General features: G+C 36.0%; 1 protein-coding gene across 1 annotated transcript in view; it reads left to right on the forward strand.

Annotated features, from left to right (window-relative positions):
- LOC140150759 (ATP-binding cassette sub-family B member 6-like) overlaps positions 1-24,292 on the forward strand; it is a 37,560-nt gene extending 13,268 nt beyond the window's left edge. Inside the window, exons 6-20 of the mRNA XM_072172861.1 lie at positions 7,477-7,566; positions 8,231-8,352; positions 9,170-9,279; positions 9,894-9,959; positions 10,386-10,511; positions 12,219-12,295; positions 13,329-13,392; positions 14,399-14,484; positions 15,529-15,586; positions 16,192-16,296; positions 18,619-18,692; positions 19,791-19,891; positions 21,582-21,694; positions 22,731-22,894; positions 23,410-24,292. Of these exons, the coding sequence (XP_072028962.1) occupies positions 7,477-7,566; positions 8,231-8,352; positions 9,170-9,279; positions 9,894-9,959; positions 10,386-10,511; positions 12,219-12,295; positions 13,329-13,392; positions 14,399-14,484; positions 15,529-15,586; positions 16,192-16,296; positions 18,619-18,692; positions 19,791-19,891; positions 21,582-21,694; positions 22,731-22,894; positions 23,410-23,548 (1,495 nt within the window). The 3' untranslated portion in view covers positions 23,549-24,292. The remainder of the gene's footprint in view (positions 1-7,476; positions 7,567-8,230; positions 8,353-9,169; positions 9,280-9,893; positions 9,960-10,385; positions 10,512-12,218; positions 12,296-13,328; positions 13,393-14,398; positions 14,485-15,528; positions 15,587-16,191; positions 16,297-18,618; positions 18,693-19,790; positions 19,892-21,581; positions 21,695-22,730; positions 22,895-23,409) is intronic.
- Positions 24,293-24,557: the final 265 nt, after the last annotated feature.

Genomic DNA, 24,557 nt, shown 5'->3' on the forward strand with positions numbered 1-24,557 from the left:
AGATCATAGGAGATGTATGGGTTTCAACTGGAATAGCCTATTGATGCTAGATGGCATAGCAAGTGAAATTCAGTGCTGCACTAATGCACCTTGTGTTTTACCTCTATTCCAGTTCAAAACCACAATTCAGGTAACCCCATTTGAAAGTCACACTCCCTGTGTGGACAATAAAGGTCATGTCTGTCATAGGGGGTGTGTGGGTTAATTTCAACTGGAATAGCCCAATGGTCCTATGTGCTTGTGGTACACAGGAGATTTTGTTTTAAACATGTTCAGGGCTCGATGACACATAGGAGGTTTTTCCTGCCCAAAGATTACAATTGATCAAATTATGACTTGAAGCATAGAAAACAAGTGCAAAGGTGTACATGGTTATGGTTAAACATTCTAGAGATATATCTATTAATGATTTTTACAGGTAGTATGGGAGTGTTATCTAATATACGTACGGTAATGTGGATCAAGGTGCAACAGTACACTACAAAGTCCATCATGATCAAATTGTTTGGACATCTCCATAGGTAACAAAATCATAATTAGTGTAACATCTTCATTCAGTCAAATCATATGCAATCTAATTTCAGTAGCTTCAAATTAAAGCAATAATGTGCAATTTCAGTAAAGAAAAGATTCATAATTTGTTTTTCACAAAATGTTAGTTTTCACCATCATATCCATGTATGTCCCCTTTTAATTTTGAGCCGAACAAATCGGAAAAACAGAGAAAATCGCTATTTCATTCACATGCCTATAATAAATGGTCAATATGTGTATTAGCTCACAACTTGTTTATTGAGCGGATTGTTTATTTTATTCCCAAAAGACCTAAAAACATTTTGCGAAAAAATGTATGTCTTCAACAGGAAAGGTCAAAATTTTCAAATGATCCCCAGCTACACACACTTTAAGTACGTATTATTAGATTTTTAAAGTTTACTTTGAGAACTGCTAAATGTCAAAAATTTCAATTTTTAATAATTTGCCAGAAATTTTGTATTATACAAATTTAATAAAATCAAAATTATTTGATATCATCGGGACATTCGTCATATTCAGAATGCCATTTTGTGTGTCTCATGTGCTCTCATGTGCCACAAAAAATACTGTGCACACGTTGCTATCTGTCCCCTTAAAGGAGTATTTTGTGATCCTAGCATCCTCCTTTTTTGACATTTTTCAATAGATATCCACCAAAAAAGCTTAGTCCAAAAATTTCAATTGATTCTGATTTTGCGTTTGCGAGTTACGCATGATGATTTTTACACTGCTCCATAGGCCACTGTGTTGAATTACGTTATGGTACACCAGTGGTATAAAAATCTCAACTTTTTTTAGATAAGGGCAGGGAGAATGAGATGGTCGATCAGGAAATGCCCTTTTAAAGCACTTCAGGCTTAGTCTTTCACATGGTATTTTCGTATACCATTGGACATTACAATCCTGCAAAAAGAACAAATTCAAGTAAAATTGAGGAAATCACACATAGCTTTAAGGAAGGCAGTCTTCAATCTTTAACTGACTTCTACTGCTGTTGCCAACTCTCAACAAAATTGCAGTCAGTTATGAAAAGAGTTATGTAGCAGCTTTAAAATAAGGAACACTGTTTCAATCTTTTATCTGATTCCTAACGCTAATGTAAATTTTCAACACCAAATTGCAATCAGTTTAGAAAAGATTAGGCATTTTGCACGTTACACATTATAGCTTTAAGGAAGGCAGTCTTCAATCTTTAACTGACTTCTACTGCTGTTGCCAACTCTCAACAAAATTGCAGTCAGTTATGAAAAGAGTTATGTAGCAGCTTTAAAATAAGGAACACTGTTTCAATCTTTTATCTGATTCCTAACGCTAATGTAAATTTTCAACACCAAATTGCAATCAGTTTAGAAAAGATTAGGCATTTTGCACGTTACACATTATAGCTTTAAGGAAGGCAGTCTTCAATCTTTAACTGACTTCTACTGCTGTTGCCAAATCTCAACAAAATTGCAGTCAGTTATGAAAAGAGTTGTGTAGCAGCTTTACAATAAGGAACACTGTTTCAATCTTTTATCTGATTCCTAACGCTAATGTAAATTTTCAACACCAAATTGCAATCAGTTTAGAAAAGATTAGGCATTTTGCACATTACACATTATAGCTTTAAGGAAGGCAGTCTTCAATCTTTAACTGACTTCTACTGCTGTTGCCAAATCTCAACAAAATTGCAGTCAGTTATGAAAAGAGTTATGTAGCAGCTTTAAAATAAGGAACACTGTTTCAATCTTTTATCTGATTCCTAATGCTAATGTAAAATTTCAACACCAAATTGCAATCAGTTTAGAAAAGATTAGGCTATTAACAGAGAGCTTTGAGATGTTTGGCACTATCTCTTTACATATTCCACAAAATGTGATTTTTCACTCTTGGATAGACCCTTTTAATTCTATCATTGCCATTTAGGGTTGTTTTGTGGTTTCATTGGCTTCTGTCATTTTTTGTGCTTTGCATTATTGAATACTAAGTAGTGGTAGCATTTCTTCTTAATTTCATAGGCAGAGTGCAAGACCATCGTAAGTGCAGTAGAATGTAATAGCTGCCTTATGTAAATCACCTGTTGTTTGCCGCACAACCCACTCATTGTGAAGTGTTGATGTTCTGTATTACTTTTCTGATGGCCTCTAAGCTAACCCAATATATCATCTTTTCATGTAGTTGGGGTTCTTCATGTGTTTTTGATCAAAAATAAGTACATCCATTAAAATATAGCAAATGGCAGCTATTACATTCTACTGCACTTACAATCTTGCACTTTGCCCACAATTTGAGCTTAGTCATAGACCTAAACAGGGCCTAGATTTCATCTTGGTTTGTGAGAATCAAAATCCATCATAGTCACTGCACTTACTGACTGTATGATACAATGAGAGAAGTTGATTTTTGCATCCAAATATTACAAGAATCATTAAGAGAATTGAATACCTGAGTGGAAGAAGGGCCCAACTCCAATTTGTTTACAAAAATGAGTTAGACCCAGCATTTTATTGCCAGCAGACTGTTCTTCCTTGTGTGTAAAAGATGAGCCAAAATACACTCTCTAAATAGTCTTCCACATACACTTAATCATGGTTTTCATGGAAGAAAGGCCCAACTCCATGGAGTTGGGCCCTTCTTCCACAAATTGTGGGTTAAAGAGGAATTTTGTTCATCCATGAAATCTGCTTCTCATTACAATAATCTTTCTTGCTAACATATTACATGCTTCTACTTGTGCAGTTAATAGATAATTTCCACATTTCTGTAGCTAATTATTACACATCTGCTTACGGAACTTGCACTTGCAGTATATTAGTGGAAGAAGGGCCCAACTCCAGCTCGTATTAAGACCTGTACCGTTGCCATTGAAACAATATATATGATTTCGAATGTATGTAATACTGTATGTTCATGTATTAAAGGTCCCCTGAAGATGAAAAAATTCTGTCTATAAAACTTTTCCAAATATTAAGTTTTTTCTTAATATCTCAAAAACAGTTCTGATGGAGTTGGGCCCTTCTTCCACTCAGGTATTCAATTGATTTTGTAATTCTTGTCGAAATCTAGGGCCTGCTAAACAAAAAGTTCATTATAATTGTGTGACTTGAATGTATGAAACTCTTGAGATGTTGAATTACATTTCCAGTTTTGTTGGTCATAAAATTGGTGATGAACCCTTTAGTAGCAAAGTTACTGGCTATGTGGGAATCAAATAGGATGTTTAGTAAATCGACTATACAGGGTGAGTAAAAAAAACTGCAATAGAGCAAAGATCAATATTTATATAAGAACCAAGTTGAACTTTCCCATTATTGAAAGTTTCTATAAATGCCACACTCAAAAGTAACCTTCTGTGAAAAAAAATGAAGTGAATCTCAACTACCGTTTAATTTTTATGAGTCCTTTTGCTGCGTTACCCAATTTCATTATTTGTCAGGTATCATGTATTTTGAATAAGAGCACACAATGCACGATAAAGGCACCAGCTTTGAAACTGACTTTAACTTAAATAAGGTTGATTTTTGTGTTATTTTAATTTCTTTTTTTTTTCTGTTCAAACTTTCTAACATTACTTTAAGTCCTCCATACCTCACTTGACTCCAACTCCAGTTTTTTTAATCCCAATATGTCCAACTTACTGGATATTTTGTAATTCACTCCACTTCAATTTGCGCGCATTTCATTTCGACATTTGTAAAGCCCGCCTACAAATTTGTATGTTATTGATAGAGAATAAACATCTTTAAAGTAAAGTTAAATGAAAATAATAATAAATAATGTTTCTTCTCCTTAAACAAGACCAAGGGCAATAACACTTTAGGTGCTCCATTTTATTTCAATTGCCATTCAGGTTAAGAAAATGGCAGTTGTTCAAAATGTACCTTACACAGAGTTGGCTGACATTCAAATTTTAGATGTCTCTTGGACAAACATTAAAATTGGGTATCGCTATGAAATGTGTCATAAAAACAAAACGATAAATGCTAATTCCTTGAATCTTTCACACAAGGTCACTAACGGATATATCATTTATAAAATGTTTTAAAACCTGAAAGGTTCAACTCGGTTCTTAAATAAAAATGGATTCTTTTCTCTATTGCACTTTTTTTGACTCACCCTGTAGTAAAATGGTGATGGTTGACCATCTGTGTCCCCAAAGAGCATAAAGAACTTAAAAGAATGGAATATTTGACCAAAAATGCAGCAAAATTTAAACCATTACATCCTTGTAATTTGTTGAAACTGTTTCATAATAGATAGTAATAAACCCATTTTGTCATCCTCATAACATACTATTGAATCACTGTATCACTGTTGTGGTACATATGGTCGCATGTCATAAGTTGGGTATGCAAAAAGGGTGGAGGGATTACACTTTTCTGAAAATTGTGATACAAATTTGATTGGCTTTCCGTAACCCCATATCCTACAGCAGTGGTTCATACCTCATTTTAAGCCTAATTTTATACTCTTTCAATCTACTGAAGCATATAATTATACATTATTCAGTAAAAAAATCACATCAGTTGAAATGAAAAATGCCAGGGGTGGAGGAGCAGGCGGATGTGGAGCAGGCGGATGCGGGAGTGTGCAATAGGGCCTATGTGAAAATTCACATGTCAGCATGTGAAAACTATTGGTTACCTTTTCAAATCTAATGAGGGTATGATGTATTGACAGCTTTGAATGTTGAATTTATACAACTAAAACAATTACTGACTACTTAAGGTGGTACTACACCCCCTGGTAAATTTTGTGACTAATTTTGCATTTTTCTCAAAAAGTAACTACAAAATTACTACATTTTGTGTACACACTGGTAAAGAAAGTTATGTATAATATTGGGGCAAGGAATCCAATATACTTCACCGAAATTTCAGTGATTCAAGACAAGGAGTTCATTATATACAAGTTAAGAAATGAGGTACATTCTAGCGGTACCTCTTTTATCATAAATAAATTATACCGCTTGTCTTGAGTCACTGAAATTCCAGTGTAGTAACTTGATTCCTAATACCCCTATAATTTACATAACGTTTGTTACCAATGTGTTTTTGAGAAAAATACAAAAATAGTCACAAATTTAACAAGGGGTGTAGTACCACCTTAAATGGTGTTATGTTCCATTTTTTTCATTTTTCATGAAATCCTAGTTGAATTTCAGTATTTGTAGCAACATGCTAATGTATATGTACATTTCTCTTCTTGATATATTCATTTCCTTAATAATAGAATACCGTAACTGTCTCGCTAATTACTCCTAAAAAGGTCATTGACCTTCACAATGTAATTAACATACATACAATTATTTTAAATAGTTCATTTGAAGCATTAATGTATTGAGACCATATCCTCCAAATCTGATGACATTCTTGCATAAATTAAATTTTTACAAAAAGTAGGTAATGGTGAATCCAACGGACGAGGACACAAAACACATCAAGGATCAATAAATGATATAAGAGGATACCTTGAATAAGAACAACAGGAAAGAAAAAAGCAATTTTTACAGTCATTTTTGTAATTGAAGTCCGATTTGAGAAAAACGCATTTGAAAATTGAGATTTACATAGACACCTGTGTATTAATTAATTAGTAATTAAGCATTATCTCAAAAATTAAGCATGTGATAAGGTTAAAAATGGTGTTAATTATTAGAGGTTTTCAATGTACACAACATATCAAAAATTTCATTTTTTGTCATTTTTGACCATGTAATGGAAATTGTACCCAACTTATGACATGCGACCATATATTAACACATATTACAATCCTATATCCATTCATAAATAGAAGCATGCTGAAATATAAAATAACAATATGAAATACATCATTGATAATATAAATCACACAAGGCAGCCTTTTGAGATACCACAGTATGTGATGAGGACAATGACTTGTGAGCAGATGTGTCTTGAGAGTTTGTATATTTTGCTTGCACCATGCATCTGTGTCACCTCTTCCTTTTTTTGACCATTCCTTAATATGTTGTACAGACAGTAAAAGAATTATAAGGTGCCAGTTATTTTCACCCTAAATATCCTAAACAAAGACAGATATGTCATAATTAGAACCAGCAGCCAATAGCTGCATCTTTTAGCTCGGATTTAAGACATCATTTGTTGAAATCAGTCAAGAAATATAGACACAGTAATCCAAAATTCAAAAGTTGCAGATTGGTCCATTGGATGCCCTATTCAGGGGCATAGCAAGAGGCGCAGGGGCTCATAGATAAGGAGCAGTGCTGGGTGCTTTTAACATCTCTTTTATCATTTCCTCCTCACCCTCCTTGGGGCCCTGGAATTTTTCCACCCTGTTTACCCACTTGCTATGACCTTTGTCCCTATTGATTTGTACACAAAGCCTTCTCAAACAAAAGAACTAGTGCTGTGATTTCCATTGATTAAAACATCAAAATGCAACTTTTCATTTTGTTCAATCACCGTTTCTTTAATTCTCAACCGATTTCAACAAATGAGACCTTAAATCAGAGCTAAAGGATACAGCTATTGGCTGATGGTTTTAATTTTGACACATTTAGTCTTTGTTAGGATATACAGTGGTAAACATAACTGGTACCTTAATTATTTTGCTGTCTGTATAATTATGTGCATGTTGGGCACAAGGTTACCTTGAACTCAGAGAAGAAATCTTGTACTTCCCATAATGCATTTCTTCCATTTCAATTTTCTGTACTAATTTGCTATCTAGCGCAATATGGGTCGATAGTGACAAAAAGTTCCTCAATGAACAGAGCACATCCAGAACTGGCAAAATATGTTTATTTATTTCTAGTTGTTAAAAATTAATACAAAATATTTTTGACTCAAGAAGTTTTTTGTTATGTGATCTGAAAAAATTTGGGCAAAAAGAGTGTTTGGGATTTTCTCGAAAAATGAGAATTTTTGAGAATTGAATCCACTTGGTTTATATTATAATTTGCCATCATTTTTGTTTCAGTTTGTCTCTTGGCTGGCATCTGAACAGGAAAACGGGTGAGATATTGCGTATGATGGACAGGGGCACAACTAGCATCAACAGTCTGCTCAGGTAAAGTCACACAAATCACCCAACATTCAATTTCAGCGGGTATTTTTGAAGCAAAATTCAGTAAAATTGGGCTAAAATTTAAGTTGTTCTTTTCAAGGCCCAATGTTGCTCAAAAGTCATGAACAAAGGTGGATGGATGAAGGAGTTCAATGATGTACAAATGTGATGGTGCTTGTCTATGTACAGCACGATATATGAGGAAAAAGCTTATGAGTACTGAATTATAATGCCCGTATCATTCTAAGCAATCACAAGGAGCATTGCATTTTTTTATGACTTGGTCAGGAAAGAGACTGCCGATATTTTAGTCAGATGTGGCTAGCATGCACTAGCCTCAAATCATAACTATTTGACTTCAACTAAACTTTCTATCAACATCGCAAGGCAGGAACACTACCTAACATGTTACCATTTTTACCAGCGTTTAAATCACTGGTATATGTTACAATTGATTGTGTAAAAATCAAAATTTTGAAAAACATTGAGGACTTCCTCCTCATCAAATGTTACAATGTGACTTTAAATTCTTTATTCTCAACTTCTCATACAAAAAATGACCACTAAAAAGTAGCATTTAACAAATATAGTATATAAACAGGTAAACAAGCTTGGATTGGGCAAATAATAAGTAAATAATTTCCCTGACTCATTCTTTTTTCAACAGTTACATCGTATTCAACATCCTTCCTACACTTTTTGATATCATCATAGCTATTGTGTACTTCATCACTGCCTTTAATGCATGGTTTGGGCTCATTGTCTTTGTGGCTATGGTTCTATATCTAGGTGAGTCTTATAGGGTGTTTCTTCTTATTACCCTTTGTAAGTAAATAAATGTTGACATTTATACAGTGCCATTCACATGTATCAAAGTGGTTTACATTTATTCAGCTGTTGTTAGAATGTAGGGTGTTTCTTCTTATTACCCTTTGTAAGTAAATTTATACAGTGCCATTCACATGTATCAAAGCGGTTTACATTTATTCAGCTGTTGTTAGAATGTAGGGTGTTTCTTCTTATTACCCTTTGTAAGTAAATAAATGTTGACATTTATACAGTGCCATTCACATGTATCAAAGTGCTTTACATTTATTCAGCTGTTGTTAGAATGTCAGATGCCATACAATGCCCAAGGCAAGCTCATACCTTTGGGCAGCAGTCAATGGACAATATTCCTAACAGCTCCCCATTTCACCCCTGGGTAAAGAGAGGCAAGTGAGGTAAAGCGCCTTGCCCAAGTGCACAACGCAATGGCACCGCCAGGGCTCAAACTCGCAACCATCCGATTGCGCGGTTGAGCCCGTACTGCTGCGCCACCATGCCCCACATCCTTGTGTTGACACACCACTTAAAATCTGTATTATATATGTACTCCTCATTTAATATTTATGACATAACATAGGCAGATAATATTTTCTGTAGTACCTTAGGCTTACACAGATGTATACGCAACATGACACATGTGATATCGTAAGACTTAGTCATACTTCACACGATTTAAATGGCAGGAAGAAATTGGGCCAACTTTTCAGTAAGAGGTGTTTTGCAATGTTGCTATTATTTTTGCCGTGATTTCTAATGTATTAATGTCTCCGAACTGCAGGTGCTACCATTGCTGTAACTGAATGGAGAACCAAGTACCGTCGTGAGATGAATCTGAAAGATAACTCATGCAAGCAAAAGGCTGTGGATTCTCTTCTCAACTTTGAAACGGTGAGTTGTGCAAATTTTGACAAATGCACTGACCATTTAAAATCCATACTCCCCCTGTGGAAGATTTTGGAAATATCTTCCACAGGGGGAGTATAATTCAAACGGAATGAACATATTAGGTGGCTCCATTTGAATTTCATACACACTCTGAATAAGATTCAACCTGAATCTTCTACTGAAGGAGGGTGAGTTTCAAATGGAGCTGCTGATGTGTTCATTCCATTTGAAATTCATACTCCCTCTGTGGAAGATATTTCCAAAATCTTCCACAGGGGTAGTGTGGATTTTAAATGGAATAGCCCAATGCACTAGATTTTACAAAGATGCAATTGGTCATAGCAAATTGTATGACAGTCTTTATTTAATAAGTGTCTTTCTCTTCATCATTGTGATGATTGGAAGTCACATTTATGTTTACAGTTTATGGCTATGCATCAGTATACACATCACAAGATCTAGTTTTACTAAAAAATCTTTGGGGCCCACCTATACAGAACCCCTGCTGTATAGTATCTGAAGATAGAAGCTTGATAGTTTTTCTGCTTGATATAATTTTGAGTAAAAACAGAAATGTTGAAGTGTACTAATGTAGTATTATGATATTGCCTTTATAGGTTAAGTATTATGGGAATGAAGAGTTTGAAGTGGACCGGTATGATGAGGCCATCACAGACTACCAGGTATGTATGAAGAGTGCTTAGTTTAACCCCCTGGACACTAACTGGTCATCTAACAACATTTCTGATGGGTTGATAACTTGAAATGCGCATTTCAATTGCCAATTATGACTAGGCTTTAAACTATTTATAGTCAAACTAGATGATTTTATTAATACCCTCCTTGATTAGTTCAAAATTGGTCACAATATTCATTTTGGCCAATCGGCAGGTAGTTCTCATGGAGTTAGGGAAGAAAGTTTATCTCAGAAGAAAATGGGAGAAAATCCAAGCAGTTTACGATTTAAAAAAAAAAAAAGCAAATAGATAAAAGGTCACAGCCAAAAACACACAACCCAAAACCTGAAAAAAAGTTCTAGTTGAGTTTATTTGTGGGCACAGAATTTTTAATTTATGATAATTGTTCTTTTTTTCTCTTTCTCTCATCAGAAAAGCGAGTGGAAGTCGTTGGCCTCACTGGTGGTATTGAATTCATCCCAGAATGTAATCATTAGCTCTGGCCTGCTGGTAGGCAGTATGTTTTGTGCATATCTCGTTTCAAAAGGAGAACTTACTGTAAGTAGGAATAAGAATACCATCAAACTTATTTTCACATTATTTTTTCACATTTTAACATGGACATGAGAGCACGCGGTGCAATGGACTGGTCACTTCACACATCAGTCTAAGGACATTGATGGCTCATTTGACCATGAGTGGACACTAGTGGCAGTAGCAAATTTCTGCTATTAATTGTCTTACGCTATGGCGGTGGCTTAGGAAAATACAGGTTTCCAAAATAATACAGTAATATAATAACTTTCATTCCCAAAGATATTTGCCCAAGCCACCCTCTTTGCTATTGAAACAGCTCAACATAGTGTTGCTCAAGCCAGTGATATCCTTGCAATACAAAACTTAAATCTTAAAATTACAACTGTTGAGTTAGGCAATTATTGTAGTAGGTGACGATATCATCGTTGGGCAGGAAAAAACCTCCTATGTGTCATTGACCCCAGAACATGTTTAAAGCAAAACCTCCTATGTATCCTGTTGGCAGTTTTGTTTTACACATGTTCAGAGGCCACAAGCACATAGGAAGGTTTTCCTGCCCAAGGACGATATATGGCCACATAAAAAAATAAATTCGTTTCGCGTCCACCTGGTTTTGAAAAGTGAGGAGGGAGGGAGGTTTTTTGTTTTGTTTTTTTTTCCTTCAATATAAACCATGTCTTTTTCGGATGATAGCCAAATGCTGAAATAACCATCGGTTCAAGTGTCAGTAAATACCCAGAGTACATTCACTCTGTGCTTTTATTACGGTACCATTCCTCTCAGTGTGTATCAAGGAATTGCCTCAGGAAATAATTTTACATTCTATTTTGATGTATTTAATAGAGGCCGTCAGCCTTTCGCCATCTTGTGGGTACAAATGATACGCGTGTGCATGCGTTGGACACTAAGCGCAGGGCGCAGCTTGCCACGCAGCTGTTATCGCGCATCGACACAGTGATTTTGCTGTTCACGCATGGAGATCGAACGACCATCGCAGCGTGTACCCACAAGATGGCGGCATATGACGTCACGCTGACGGCCTCTATTGTATGTCACAGTGAATAAAACGCAAATTGAATACCGGTACACTGTAGGCCTATCTGTCTGAATGGTAACGGCACTACAAAATAAAGACGAAAACAGCAAATTTCTCACCATTGTCTACATGTACATGTAGGCCTATTGTATTCTTTTTTTTCAGGCTGTGTATTTTATAATACTGCAAATCATTGATACATCTAAATACGTTTTATTTAATACGTTAAATTCTATAAAACATAATAATCAAAAAGGAAGAATTAATTGACCTGAACCAGTCATCACTGAGTAGTAGGCTAAATGTTAAATTCTATGCATGCGGACTGCATGGTACTTCGATATCGTATTTTCATTATCTAATTCCCACGATCCAGACACGCATTGATCTCGACTGTATTAGGCCTATAGTGTTCTACAATAGCGTAGAGGGTATACTGGATTTAGGCTAGTAAGAAAAAGATCGTCTCAAGCTTCTTCAGAGGTGGCTAGACATGACTTATAGGGTTTTTCCCGTATTTTTCAGCATTTTATCGTACTTTTTGGAAAAAATAAAAAATAAAAATAAATCCATGCGGGCCCAAAACCCAGGCGGGCGGTGGACGCGAAACGAATAATTAATTTTATGTGGCCTATAATTGTGAGTGAAACTAGTGCAGTGTGACTTAATCATTTTATTTATTATCTCTTCAGGGTGGTGACTATGTCTTATTTTCAACCTACATCATTCAACTGTACGGCCCATTAAACTTCTTTGGAACATACTATAGGTAAACTTCAGTTTCTTTCTCTACCCATATCGCTCGCACTCTGTACCCCTTTCGCCTTTCTCTCTCCTCCTTCTCTTTCTGTTTATATCTGTCAGACTATCTGTGTGTCTCCTTTAATAATTATTGTATGTTATATTATTACACCTCATACATATTCATGAGAAAATGACACCAATTCATTGGTCAATCACATCTGGACACAACCCAGGTAGATTGACCTATTCATATGAGAAAATAGGAATTTATTATAGCAACAACAAAAATGGCAGTGTCCATGAACAGATTAAGTACTTCACTGTCCGAAGCAGATATTGCAGAACTAATTCTGCACAAGGATGCTTGAAACAACCAATTTATGATTCGGAAAGCTGTGAAGGAGAAGGGAATCATGTGTGCAGAGCTTAGAAAAGATCTTGAATCTGAAGCTTAACTTCAAGTTAAATAGGTAATTTCCCATAAGTGGGTAGCGCCTATTTTCTTTTTAAATGTTACAAATATTGGTGTCATTCTCTCATAAATATGTATGAAGTGTAATAAAACAAATACTACATGGTATTTTCAGGGAAATAGGGCCACTATTTTTCCCTCGGGATTGACTACAGGCCTACCACTCCTCACCCTTTCGGTTCAGGGTAGTAGGCTTGTAGCCAGTGCCTCTGGTAAAATAGTTTCCCCTATTTCCCTTCAAACCATGTAGTATTTGTACCTAATTCCTAATTGCTGCCACCCCAGAGGTACACTGCTGGGCAGCTACTTTGTGGCTACTCAAAGAGTATCAGTGCAGCACAAGTTCAGTTCCAACACAGGTACTCATAGTACCAATGAAGTAACTGTGCAGTAGCTAGTGTACCACTGGGGCCGTCAGCAATAAAAAAAACCCTCAAAATTACAAAAATTTCCACTTTTTGCTGTAATTTTGTGCAAAATTTGTTGATTTTGCTTCCCCTGAAATTCACCATGCCCCTACCCCCCCCCAAAGAAATTCCTGGCACCGGCACTGATTGTTGTATTGAATTTGTGTGTTTGTTTACAGAATGATACAAGCTGCATTTGTTGATATGGAGAACATGATTGTACTGATGGAAGAAAAGCAAGATGTAAGTGATGAGACTTAAGTATATCCCCTTTGAGTACAGTATACTGCTGAGAATTTGAAAGTGGACCCATCAATCTACCAATTTTTCAAGAAATTTGGACCCAGCGATATAGAGAGCACACAGTGCAATGGACCGGTGACTATTTTGGTGAAATTTCAAAAATCTTGGCTACAAAATTGGGCTATTTAAAAACACCTTTCACAGAACTTGACCTTTGCTCTAGTACTAGAGGTCTGGCTACTTACCCCACTGGGGGTTTATTGTACTAAAATTGTAAAATCAAGAAATGTATTTTTGTTGCTTTGAAAAAGTAATAAATCTGTCAACAGATTGTTTTAGGTAAACATATTTCAAAGCATTTTCTTATCACATTTTTATGCTATGCATTTCAAGAATTGTGTTACAATTAATCAAAAACGAGTAGCATTTTGCAATGCATCACGGGGTAAAGCGAACACTGATGATGACAACGATAATGACGATGAAGTTGATGCCAAAGAGAAAGATGGCAATGACAATCAAATGACAATGATGACAAGAAGAGTGAAGATGATTATGATTAGGTAAAAAAAAAAAAGTTTGTTTCCTGTAGCGCGATTTCGTTTTTTGACGGCTTTTTTATGCATTTAGATTTTTTTTTTTTCACTTTTGAAAAAAAACGGAAAAAAAAAATCGCAAAAAAATATTAAGCATTACTGTAGTAAACATTTACACATCACACAACAAACAAGCTTAGTGAAAAACTACTGGAGAAAACATCACACATTTTTTAATACTTTTTTAATCTGCAGGTTGAAAGGGGATCATAAATATTATTGAACATGTTGAATATGAAGAAATATGATTTTTTGTGTGTGTGTCGGAGAGATCCCCTGTAAATTTTCGTTCCAATTTTTTTTCATTTGAAGATATGGATTATAAAAAAATTTGACCTGCTACAGGAAACAAACATGTTTTTTTTTTGGCCTTAAACTGATATGGTTATACCATATACTATTTATTGTAGGTAGCTGATTCGGGTAATGCAAGAACACTGGAAGTTGTCAAAGGCAGAATAGAGTTTGATAATGTCAGTTTCTACTATAATGAACAGTAAGTATGCAAATGAAGGGGTCACAAGGTCTAAGTTAGAGTGGCAAGTTTTCCATGTCACGGAAAAACAGACAAATTCACGGAATTTAAGAAAAAAACGGAAATTCACGGAAAACGCATATTTTTTTCCTTGAGAAAAATCAAAATGAAGAACAAATAATGAAATGTGAGGTTAAAATAATGAAAATGAAGTCCGTCTTCAAAGATATCAGGCTTAAAACAACTAAAAATATAATGCAAGAAGTACCTTCTTTTTACCCCGATGTGAACATTACATAACGGAAAATCACGGAATTTAGTATTTAAAACCACGCACGAAAAATAGCGGAATTCAGTGTTTTAAATCACGGAAAACTTGCCACTCTAGTCTAAGTCCCCCAAAGACTTTTTAGAATCACTGGGAAAGTTTTCTATAAAATTAACAAATTATAAAAGTATTTGGTAGTAGCACATTTTGTTTTACGCAGCTGGTCATATTTACAATGTGTTTGGTCACAATGGCTCATGTGAGAAAAAAATGCAGTTTTGAAAGTTGCACTTTGGTCCATTCAGCTCTCAAACAATGCATGACGTACTGTACATTACATTCTGCATTTTTCGGCCTGTGTGAACACACCGATTCGGAGTGATCTGTGTGCAAATGCAAAATGCAGAGCCAACACAAAAGATCTGTTTGTCTGACACACTGTGACCTGCGCGTGTGACCATCATGTGACATGCTTTGTGCTCGTTCTGCCACACAATGTAAATAAACATATGATGAAAATGAAGTGTCAAAAAGAGAATAAAACATTTTCATTTATTTTCCATTTTATAGGCTCAAAACCAGTTTAAACAATGTGGACCGCATTTGAACAAACCATGTTGTAAAAATTGAGGCGAAAATTAACAAAAATTTATGAGAAATTATTTACATCTAGAACTACAGGCTGTCTTTTGGTCCAAATTTTGATGAATTGTGATGTCACAGAAAAAAGCCTGCTGTATCTTTTGACAAGTTCATGTTCCATATCATAATTTCATTTCATAATTCTTTTTAAACAGAAAACCAATCTTGAAGAATGTCAGCTTTACTGTTGAGCCAGGACAGACAGTTGCTTTTGTAAGTACAAGGCAATTTATACTTCAAAATAAGCGGAAAAAAACACCCACTGTTCTACAGCCCCAACTAACCCAGTTTTGGAGATATATAACTTATGTATAAATATATAAATTATATTTTATTTTTAGCTATATGCATGTAAAGTTAGCTCTTTTTTATTTTAAGTATAACAATGGAAACTTGCGACTCATCTATGAATTCACTGTTCTTATAGGAAATGAGTCACGGAATATATAATCACATTTATATTTCCATTCCATAGGTCTTGCTGTTCTTGAGTTAAGGTCAACAAAATGTCGTTGAGCAGTATAAACCTCCTACATGTATGTGTCATTGGCCCCTGAACATGTTTAAAGCAAAATCTCCTATGTAATCTGTTGGCAGATTTGTTTTAAACATGTTCAAGGGCCACAAGCAGGCGGTTTTTCCTGCCCAATATCAAAATGGAGAGAAATGACACACCTTATATTAAGCATTGGGATCGTCTATATGGGACCCATATCATTCCTCTTGTGCATCAGCTTTATTTGTCTCAATATTTGAGTTTGTACCATATTTGTATGTTTGGTTAAATTTTATTGGTTATTTTATTGTATTTAATGCAGGTTGGTCCATCAGGTGCTGGCAAAAGTACCATCATCAGACTGATATTCCGATTTTATGACATCCAAGGTGGACATATATTTATAGATGGACAAGATATAACACAGGTTAGTGATTACTGGAAAAGAGACAATTTTTGCGAACATTACCTCCACAATTCAAAGTTACAGTTGACAATGTTGACCTTAGGCCAAAAAAAAAAAAAGTTTGTTTGTCCACGTCCGACCGACCGTGTACTCTGGTCCCGACCGTGTCTTTTTTTATCTTTTTGTTTTAAATTTGCGTTGAATATGCTAGTAAAACAGTGGTTAGTATAAATTTAAAGAAAGAAAATGTAAAGAAAATGAACAGTATAACATGTAGAACCATCTCAAGAGTTAAACCAGTAAAGTGCTGTGTGTTTTGACTTATTTACCAGTCTTCAAATTGTCAGTTTCAAGTGCAATATCTGTAAAAAAATATATAAAAAAATCCGACCTACCGACCCAACTGTTTCATAAGCCTCTATGGACAAACAAACTTTTTTTTTTGGCCTTATTTATACGTGTGTGGTCATATTTGTTAATTTAATAGAAATCTTGGAATGCGTCAAACCCTGGAGAAATGGAAATGATTAATAGCATCAAAGGTAGTCATAAAATTGGTCAACAACACTCACTTTTTCATCTGAATATTTTAGAGAAACCATTTTTCATTACCAGTGGCGTGCGCAGCACATTGAAAGTGGGGGGGGGGGGGGCAGGTTTTTCAGTTCCCCGAATGGAGTCTGATTAGGAGTGTAAGGTTCTTGGTTCTTGGTTCCATAATCCTTAAAAGCTGATCTCACCTATACTAGGATGAAAAGTACATCAGACGTCGACAGCCCGTGGACGTACAAAAAATAACATAGGGTGCGAAGCATATCCAAATAATCCAACGAAAAACAAAATGGTGCGCTATATACAAGGTGCGAATTCATTTAAAGGATATGTAGTCCATAAAGAGGCTGCATCTCCCTTATTGCTGGCGCTGCAACACTCTTGAAAATGGGCACAAATGGTGCGATGTGTAGAACTGCTGCTGGTGGTAGCCTGTTCCAAACTGCAATGGCTCTTGGGTAAAATGCATATTTGTTTGCATTTATAGTAGGAATGAGCAAGTTGACAAATTTCAATGGGTGATCAGTTCTTGCTGATATGTGAGTTGCCCTTTGAATACAAGATGGGGGAGTTATGTGCAGTAGTCCATACTGGATCCTGTAGAACATGCAAGACTGTTGGATTAGTCGTCTAACATGTAGTGAGTCCCAGTTGAGTTTGTTTACAAGAGGTGACACATGTGTTTCTCTGCGGTAATCAGAGAAAACAAATCTGGCTGCATTTCTTTGAACCTGTGCCAGTCTATTGATTTCGTGGTTGTACACGGGTTCCAAACTTCACTTGCGTACTCGATTTGTGGTCTCACAAGTGTTTGATACGATTTGTCTTTGACATCTGTTGAACAGGGGGACAAAGTTCTCCGCAGAAGGCCTAGTGTAAGGCTGGCTTTATTGATGACTTTAGTACAGTGGTCGTTCCAGTTCAGGTTATGCGAAATAGTAACACCTAAATAGTCATGTTGTTGGACTATATTCAAGTTATAATACAGGGTTTCTTTTGCATGTGATGTTTAACACTGCACACTTCTTGACATTAAATTGCATTAACCACTTGCCAGACCATTCAGCTAGGAAATCAAGATCTTTCTGTAAGATTTCTTGATCATCTGAGTTCTTTATCTCTCTGTACAATATGCTGTCATCAGCAAAAAGCTTGATTTTTGATTGTATGAGTTCGTTAATATCATTGATGTATAATAGAAATGAGACAGGTCCAAGAACCGACCATTGCGGGACACCTGAGGTAACATCAACCCAGTTGGAATGAGTTCCATTAACTGAGACAGCTTGTTTCCTGTTTGAAAGGAAACTATTTATCCATGCAAGGGTGCTGTTTCTGATGCCATAGTACTCTAATTTTGAAGAAAGATGTTGGTGCAAAACTTTATCAAAAGCTTTACTAAAATCGAGTAGGATTGAGCAAGTTGACAAATTTCAATGGGTGCGGGCGTAGCCCTCACTGCCAGCGGAATGACTGATTTCCCCTGAATGACCAGCAAAAGTGGGGGGGCCTGTGCCTCCCTGCCCACCCTTTGTGCACGTCACTGTTCATTACCAATGGTGTAATGCTGTTGGTAGACTGACTGATGATCCTGTGGTGTTTCTAGATATATATTAGCAATGTCACTTTTGTCCTTTGTGATGGTGTTTCTTGTTTTTGCCCCATCCCTACTTATCAGTTTCATCTGTTTTCCTTACCAGAAAGTGCTTCTAGATGTTTTTGGTTGTTTCTTTTCCACTGCAAATAAAATGAATGTAGCTATTATATACTGTTCTTCATTATTTTTATCAGGTTTCTCAGAGCTCCTTGAGAAAAGTGATTGGAGTCGTGCCACAGGACACAGTACTATTTAACCAAAAGATCATGTAAGTGTGCTTTAAAAGCCTTAATGTACGATCTTTTTAAATTTTTAGATTTTTCCTTTTTTCTTCCAAAATGATAATATGCAATCATTATGAAAGTTCCCAATACATTTGGACGCGAGAAACAACATCATAAACTTCACCTCTATCACTCGAAATATCTCGCACTATATTTGGATTAGGACAGCGAGTGCGGCCTCAGAGTTAGTCTCCTGACTGGCCAGCCAAAGTTTAGTTCGCTCCTCCACATGTGGAGGGAGCGTAATCAAACTAGTTTTGTAGGAGACTACGGTTTATGATCGTGGCCGACATAAAATCATAATCTAAAAAATTATGATTTTATGTCGGACCAACAGAAAATCATCCCGTTTTACTACAAATAGGGTGAATATGACTGTTTGCCCATAGATTTAAGTTAGAACATGTGTAAGTATTACAAATATGCCAAAAAATCAGGTTTGAAAAAAATAAAGGTAAATTCTGATAAAAGATCGTACATTAAGGCTTTAAGTTGGGATAATTTTGTATCATGAAAAATTATTGATTAAGAAGTCTATTTCTATCAGTAGTTCAGTGTTTAGTAAGTTCTTCCGGTATTTGTAAATGGATGTGTGTGTGGAAAGGGGTGGGGGGGGGGAGTGGGAAGGCATCCCCAAATGTAGAATTACAACTTTACCATGTATATATGTCAAAACTACTTTTAGAAAAAAACATGTTTGTTTGTTTGTTTGTATTATTTCTTCTTTAATCTGGGACACTCAATCAGTTGAAAACACAATTAATTCTCTGTTCTTTCCTTGAGGGTGTTCCAAAAGGCCCAGCATGTTCAAAAAGTGTCAGACAGGAAAAAAAACAGCCCATGGGTGATAGGTTAAATGACATTCATACACAACATCCATGGATGGTGCACAAAACGTCCATAGTTAGATGTTGGAAACATTTATGCTTCACCTTTAGTGGGGCTTAGAGGTAGGTGGGCATGTGTATTTGCCATCAAACAAGGATGAAATCCTACATGAAACAGGTGCAGTCCATGAACCACACACCATAGTCACATTCATATGATTTCTTCAACTTTCAATGTATTTCCTTCTGCTTCAGGTACAACATCAGATATGGTAAAATCAACTGCACAGACCAGGAGGTAGAAGATGCAGCCAATGCATCAGATATCCATAAAAGAATTGAAACATTCCCTGAAGGTAAGATTTGATGAGATGAAAAAATTCATTAGGTTTGTTCTCAAATAACAATTTTCGCTTGACAAAAGCAGATTTTACTTACTAACCAGTAAGGTCATTGGAGGAGTTCATGAGATCTGAACAGCTAACCCACTTTCCTGGGAAACTGGCTGCTTCCAGTTGGGTGTAGTTTCTATTCCAGACTGAGAATATACACAAATATAGTCCAGACTTCAAAAGTGGGCCATATACAGGGTGTCCCAGAATGATCTATACCGGGAAAGATGGAATTTTTTAGGTATGAAGGGCATGTTGAATGGTCATATTGTTTTGCCTTTTAAGTTTGACATACATTTAGCTTTCTCAGATTTTTTAGATTTTAAAAATTGGACGTTTCTAGTAGAAGTTATAGAAGATTGCGTAAAAATGGTGAATTCTAAGTTTTGACAACGCAACCTGGAAATCTGTAACATTACTAACCGTTCAGCACAAAGTTATTTGGAAAAAGTTATGCAGGTATTTTAGTTGTGTCCTGTTCATATTTCCACTAAATAGCCGATATAAATCTATTATTTATGACGTTACGAAGCAATCATTATATGGAATTATGGATTTGTGGCCTAATCCCATTCTCTCTTTGGCGGTAGTTTTAAATATAGTTATTGTGGTGTGAGGTCCATGTCATTTGAAATGCTTGCAGAGATCGAACCGGTTGTGGTACAGAAAAGACGGCTCCTCAATTTAATGCACAGCAGCGTGGATTTCTTTCAAAAACTTACTGGCAAACCGGCAGCTATGTTGAGACGCAAAGAAGATTCATTAGACGATAGTGTATAACGTAAAGAATAGAAGTTTGACGAGCACAGAACTGTCATGAATCGGCAAAGTGAAGCTTCAGGTGCTCGTAAGACTGTAAGAACTAGAGCGAACATTGCAGCTGTCCGGCAAGCTTTAAGGCGCAACCCCAACAGTAGTTGTCGTCGAAATGCTGTGCTAAACATCCCACGTTCTTCATTTAATCGTATCGTGCCATTTTTCAAAGGTATGCGAGTCGTTTTTCATCGATTTTACATTATTGCATGCCACGCCAAAACAAATAAAGGTAGCGTGCTGGGAAATTAACAGAATACGTGGAGACATGTCCAACATTATAATGCTGGTATCAAAAATAGATATACTGCCCGTCTTCTATTTTTAGTTATTTTTGCAAACACGGTACAAATCATTCTGGGACACCCTGTACTAGTATGGGACTTGGGGAACAAGTGCCTTCTTTTGTATTCTTGGATTCAGAGATCGGCTGCCAAAATCTCATTTATGTTTGTGAGACCATACCCCTCGAGGATGATTTTTGGAATTCCAACCAAATTCAACAGTTTAAATTATTTCAGATCTAACCATTTTCATCCATAATAAAAGAGGAAAATGTGTGGAAGATTTTGGAATTCAAAATTGTCAAATTTTATGCCAAATTGTGCAAAATTTAACAGGATTTTACAGATTTCAATAATTTTCAAAAGGAATATAAGAAAACAAGCAACAATTTCTACCTGAATTGAACATCAGGTGGAGCTGGAAATGAGATGGAAATATATAAGCTTCAAGATGGGTGTGGATTTTTAATGGAATACCCCATTTAAAACTATTATTGTCTTTGAAACCACTTTTCCTCAAAAGTTTAAACCACTTTATGCTTTGTATATTTTGTCAGGTTATAATACAGTTGTTGGTGAGAGGGGACTCAAACTTAGTGGGGGAGAGAAACAGAGAGTAGCAATTGCACGAACAATTCTCAAAGCGCCTGAGTTTGTTCTATTGGATGAGGTAAGTGATATATGTTTTTCCTGTTTGTTCTCATCAAAATAAATTATGCTTACAGGGGCTGGACTCTGCCATGTTTGCAAGTTGCTCATGGAAGGCAAAAGAAATTGTATCCAGATTATTTTGCCATGACATCGTTGGGCAGGAAAAACCTCCTATGTGTCACTGGCCACTGAACATGTTTAAAGCAAAACCTTCTATGTTACCTCTTGGCAGTTTCGTTTTAAACATGTTCAAGGGCCACAAGCACATAAAAGAGGTTTTTCCTGCCAATGACAATGTGCCCAACAATCTTTTGTAACATATCATGATTACCAAATCTTTTGTCCTTCAAAAACACATCTTTAACCTTCAAAAACACATCTTTAACCATGTGTTTTCTATTGATATTTGTGACACGATCAAGGGAAATGAGTCGGATGTCGCTAATATTGATTTTGAGATATTGGCAAACAAAGTGTTAAAATTCTTTTGTTTTATATTGTTTTCAGCGATTGATAAATTCATGTAACTTTGCAAAGAAAAGTTGTGTCAACATGGGGTTTTCAGTTTCAGAAAGCTCCAAATGTCCTCTTTAGAAACATATGTAAAACTCATTTTCGACCAGGGTCGACATGTGACTCATTCCCCTTGATCATGTCACATATCCATGATTACCGAATCTTTTGTCCTTCAAAAACACATCTTTAGCCATGTGTTTTCTATTGATTTGTGTTTATTGGACTGTATCTTAAATAAAGCCTTAGTGACTTTTTCCAAGTTTTGTAGTAGCAGGTCTAATACTATACAATTTTGCACTTTCGCCGCTAAATGTTTGAATTTCAATATTTAACACCCATCATGCATATTTTAGCCTTTGGTTGGGTTGAGACACAATTTATGAAAGAATTGATTATTATCATTATTATTTTGATCCACACATGCAGCCTCTGCACTTGATGCTCCACTTTCACACCAAGTGGACCAATCATATCACTTAAGTCAGCTCTTTTCAAAAGTTGTTTACTGTAATCTAATTCTATTTTTCTCTCCTACACAGGCAACCTCAGCTCTTGATACCAAGACAGAACGTAACATCCAGGCTTCTCTTTCCAATGTGTGCGCCAATCGTACTACAATAGTCGTCGCTCATCGGTTATCTACCATCATCAACTCTGATATGATATGTGTGCTACGAGATGGGGAGATTATAGAAAGAGGAAGGTCAGTAATACACCACAATCATTATAGTCTGTATACTTTCCTCCAGTCAGTAAAGTAAAATCAAATTTTGAAATTTTCTCAAAAAAGTGGGGTGGGGGGTCAATCCCCCCAATATTTTGCCAGGAGGGGATGGTCCATACACTCATCCCCCATGCAATGTTGACACCTGTATGTGGGTTTCTGACCAAAATAACCTCATATTTGGCCATTTTAGCCCCATTAATTTTGCTTTTGACCCATATTTCACCAGTTTTGCTTCAATATGGCAAAATGTTTGTGTGCTTCATGCGCATTTGTACCTTATTTTGTCGCCACAAGATGCTGGATTCACATTACTTCAAGAACTTTTTTCCAACCCCGTCTCCCCCAATGTCAAAAAGAAATCTACGCCACTGTTTGGTTGAGCAGTTGGCTTGTACAGAAAAACTGATTTTCCTTCAATTTATTCATTAAAAACAGTTCACATGATTTTGTATGATGTTAACACCTTCTATTTTTACCATTTTCCTTTACAGACATGAGGAATTGCTAGAAAAACAAGGCATGTATTCTGAAATGTGGATGCAGCAACTGATATCTGAATCCGAGGAAGGCTCTAATGGTAATGGCGAAACATCAGGTGTGAGCAATATGGAAAATAAGGATAAGCTATGATTTGTACAAAAATATTGTGAAACAAAAAACTATTTGGTTTTATACATGATGTATATTGTATAAGCATCAGTTCAACTCATGGTGTATATTACTTTTTTTTTAATGATTGTCGGATACAAAAACACATACTATTAATGTACAGCCAACTCACTGCCATCGGTTGCTTAAATGGCAACCAGCACAATTAATTGGAATGCTGCATCCAGTCTTCGAATTAATTTTGTTACCTTGGGGTGTGTTTTTGCACCCCATTTTGAAAGTTGTGGTTCAACTCATGGTGTATATTATTTATTTTTTTAATGACTGTCGGGTTCAAAACACATACCATTAATGTATTGCCAACTCATTGCCATCGGTTGCTTAAATGGCAACCAGCACAATTAATTGGAATGCTGCATCCAGTCTTCGAATTAATTTTGTTACCATGGGGTGCGTTTTTGCACCCCATTTTGAAAGTTGTGGTGTAATTTTATCTGACGCAGAGCAACTTGAAGTGCCGTCTCGGACAATCAACACATAAAGCCAGTACAATCAATGTGGTATCGCAACAGGTGAATTTTGGGGTGCAAATTACGCTGCGATAGGGCTTAATATCATGGTACAAAAACTACCATGTTGTGCTAAATGTGCATTATATATGTACTATGTCATGTTGGATCTATATATAACAGCTAGAAATGGTGATATGCATACTGATGCATGGTTGAAGATGTAACCGCCAGTTACATCGTGTAAGCAAGTCTACTAAATATAAAATGGTGACAAGAAATGACACCCTTTCGGGCAAAATTACAGCATATGTAGGCTTGTAGCCAATCAGCAAACCAGAAGAAATATTTTCCGGACATATCAGACGATTATCTCGGCTATATGGATACTTTACAATATACGTTTCTAATGACATGCCATTGTAAACACGTATGGGTATTAATAATTAAGTCAAACCAAATATGGAGGTATTCTTATTCAATGGGTGCGTCTTGTAAAGAATTGACGTAATTTGATTGGT

The sequence above is a fragment of the Amphiura filiformis genome, chromosome 4 (genome assembly GCF_039555335.1).
Source record: "Amphiura filiformis chromosome 4, Afil_fr2py, whole genome shotgun sequence".
Taxonomy (NCBI): Eukaryota; Metazoa; Echinodermata; class Ophiuroidea; order Amphilepidida; family Amphiuridae; genus Amphiura; species Amphiura filiformis.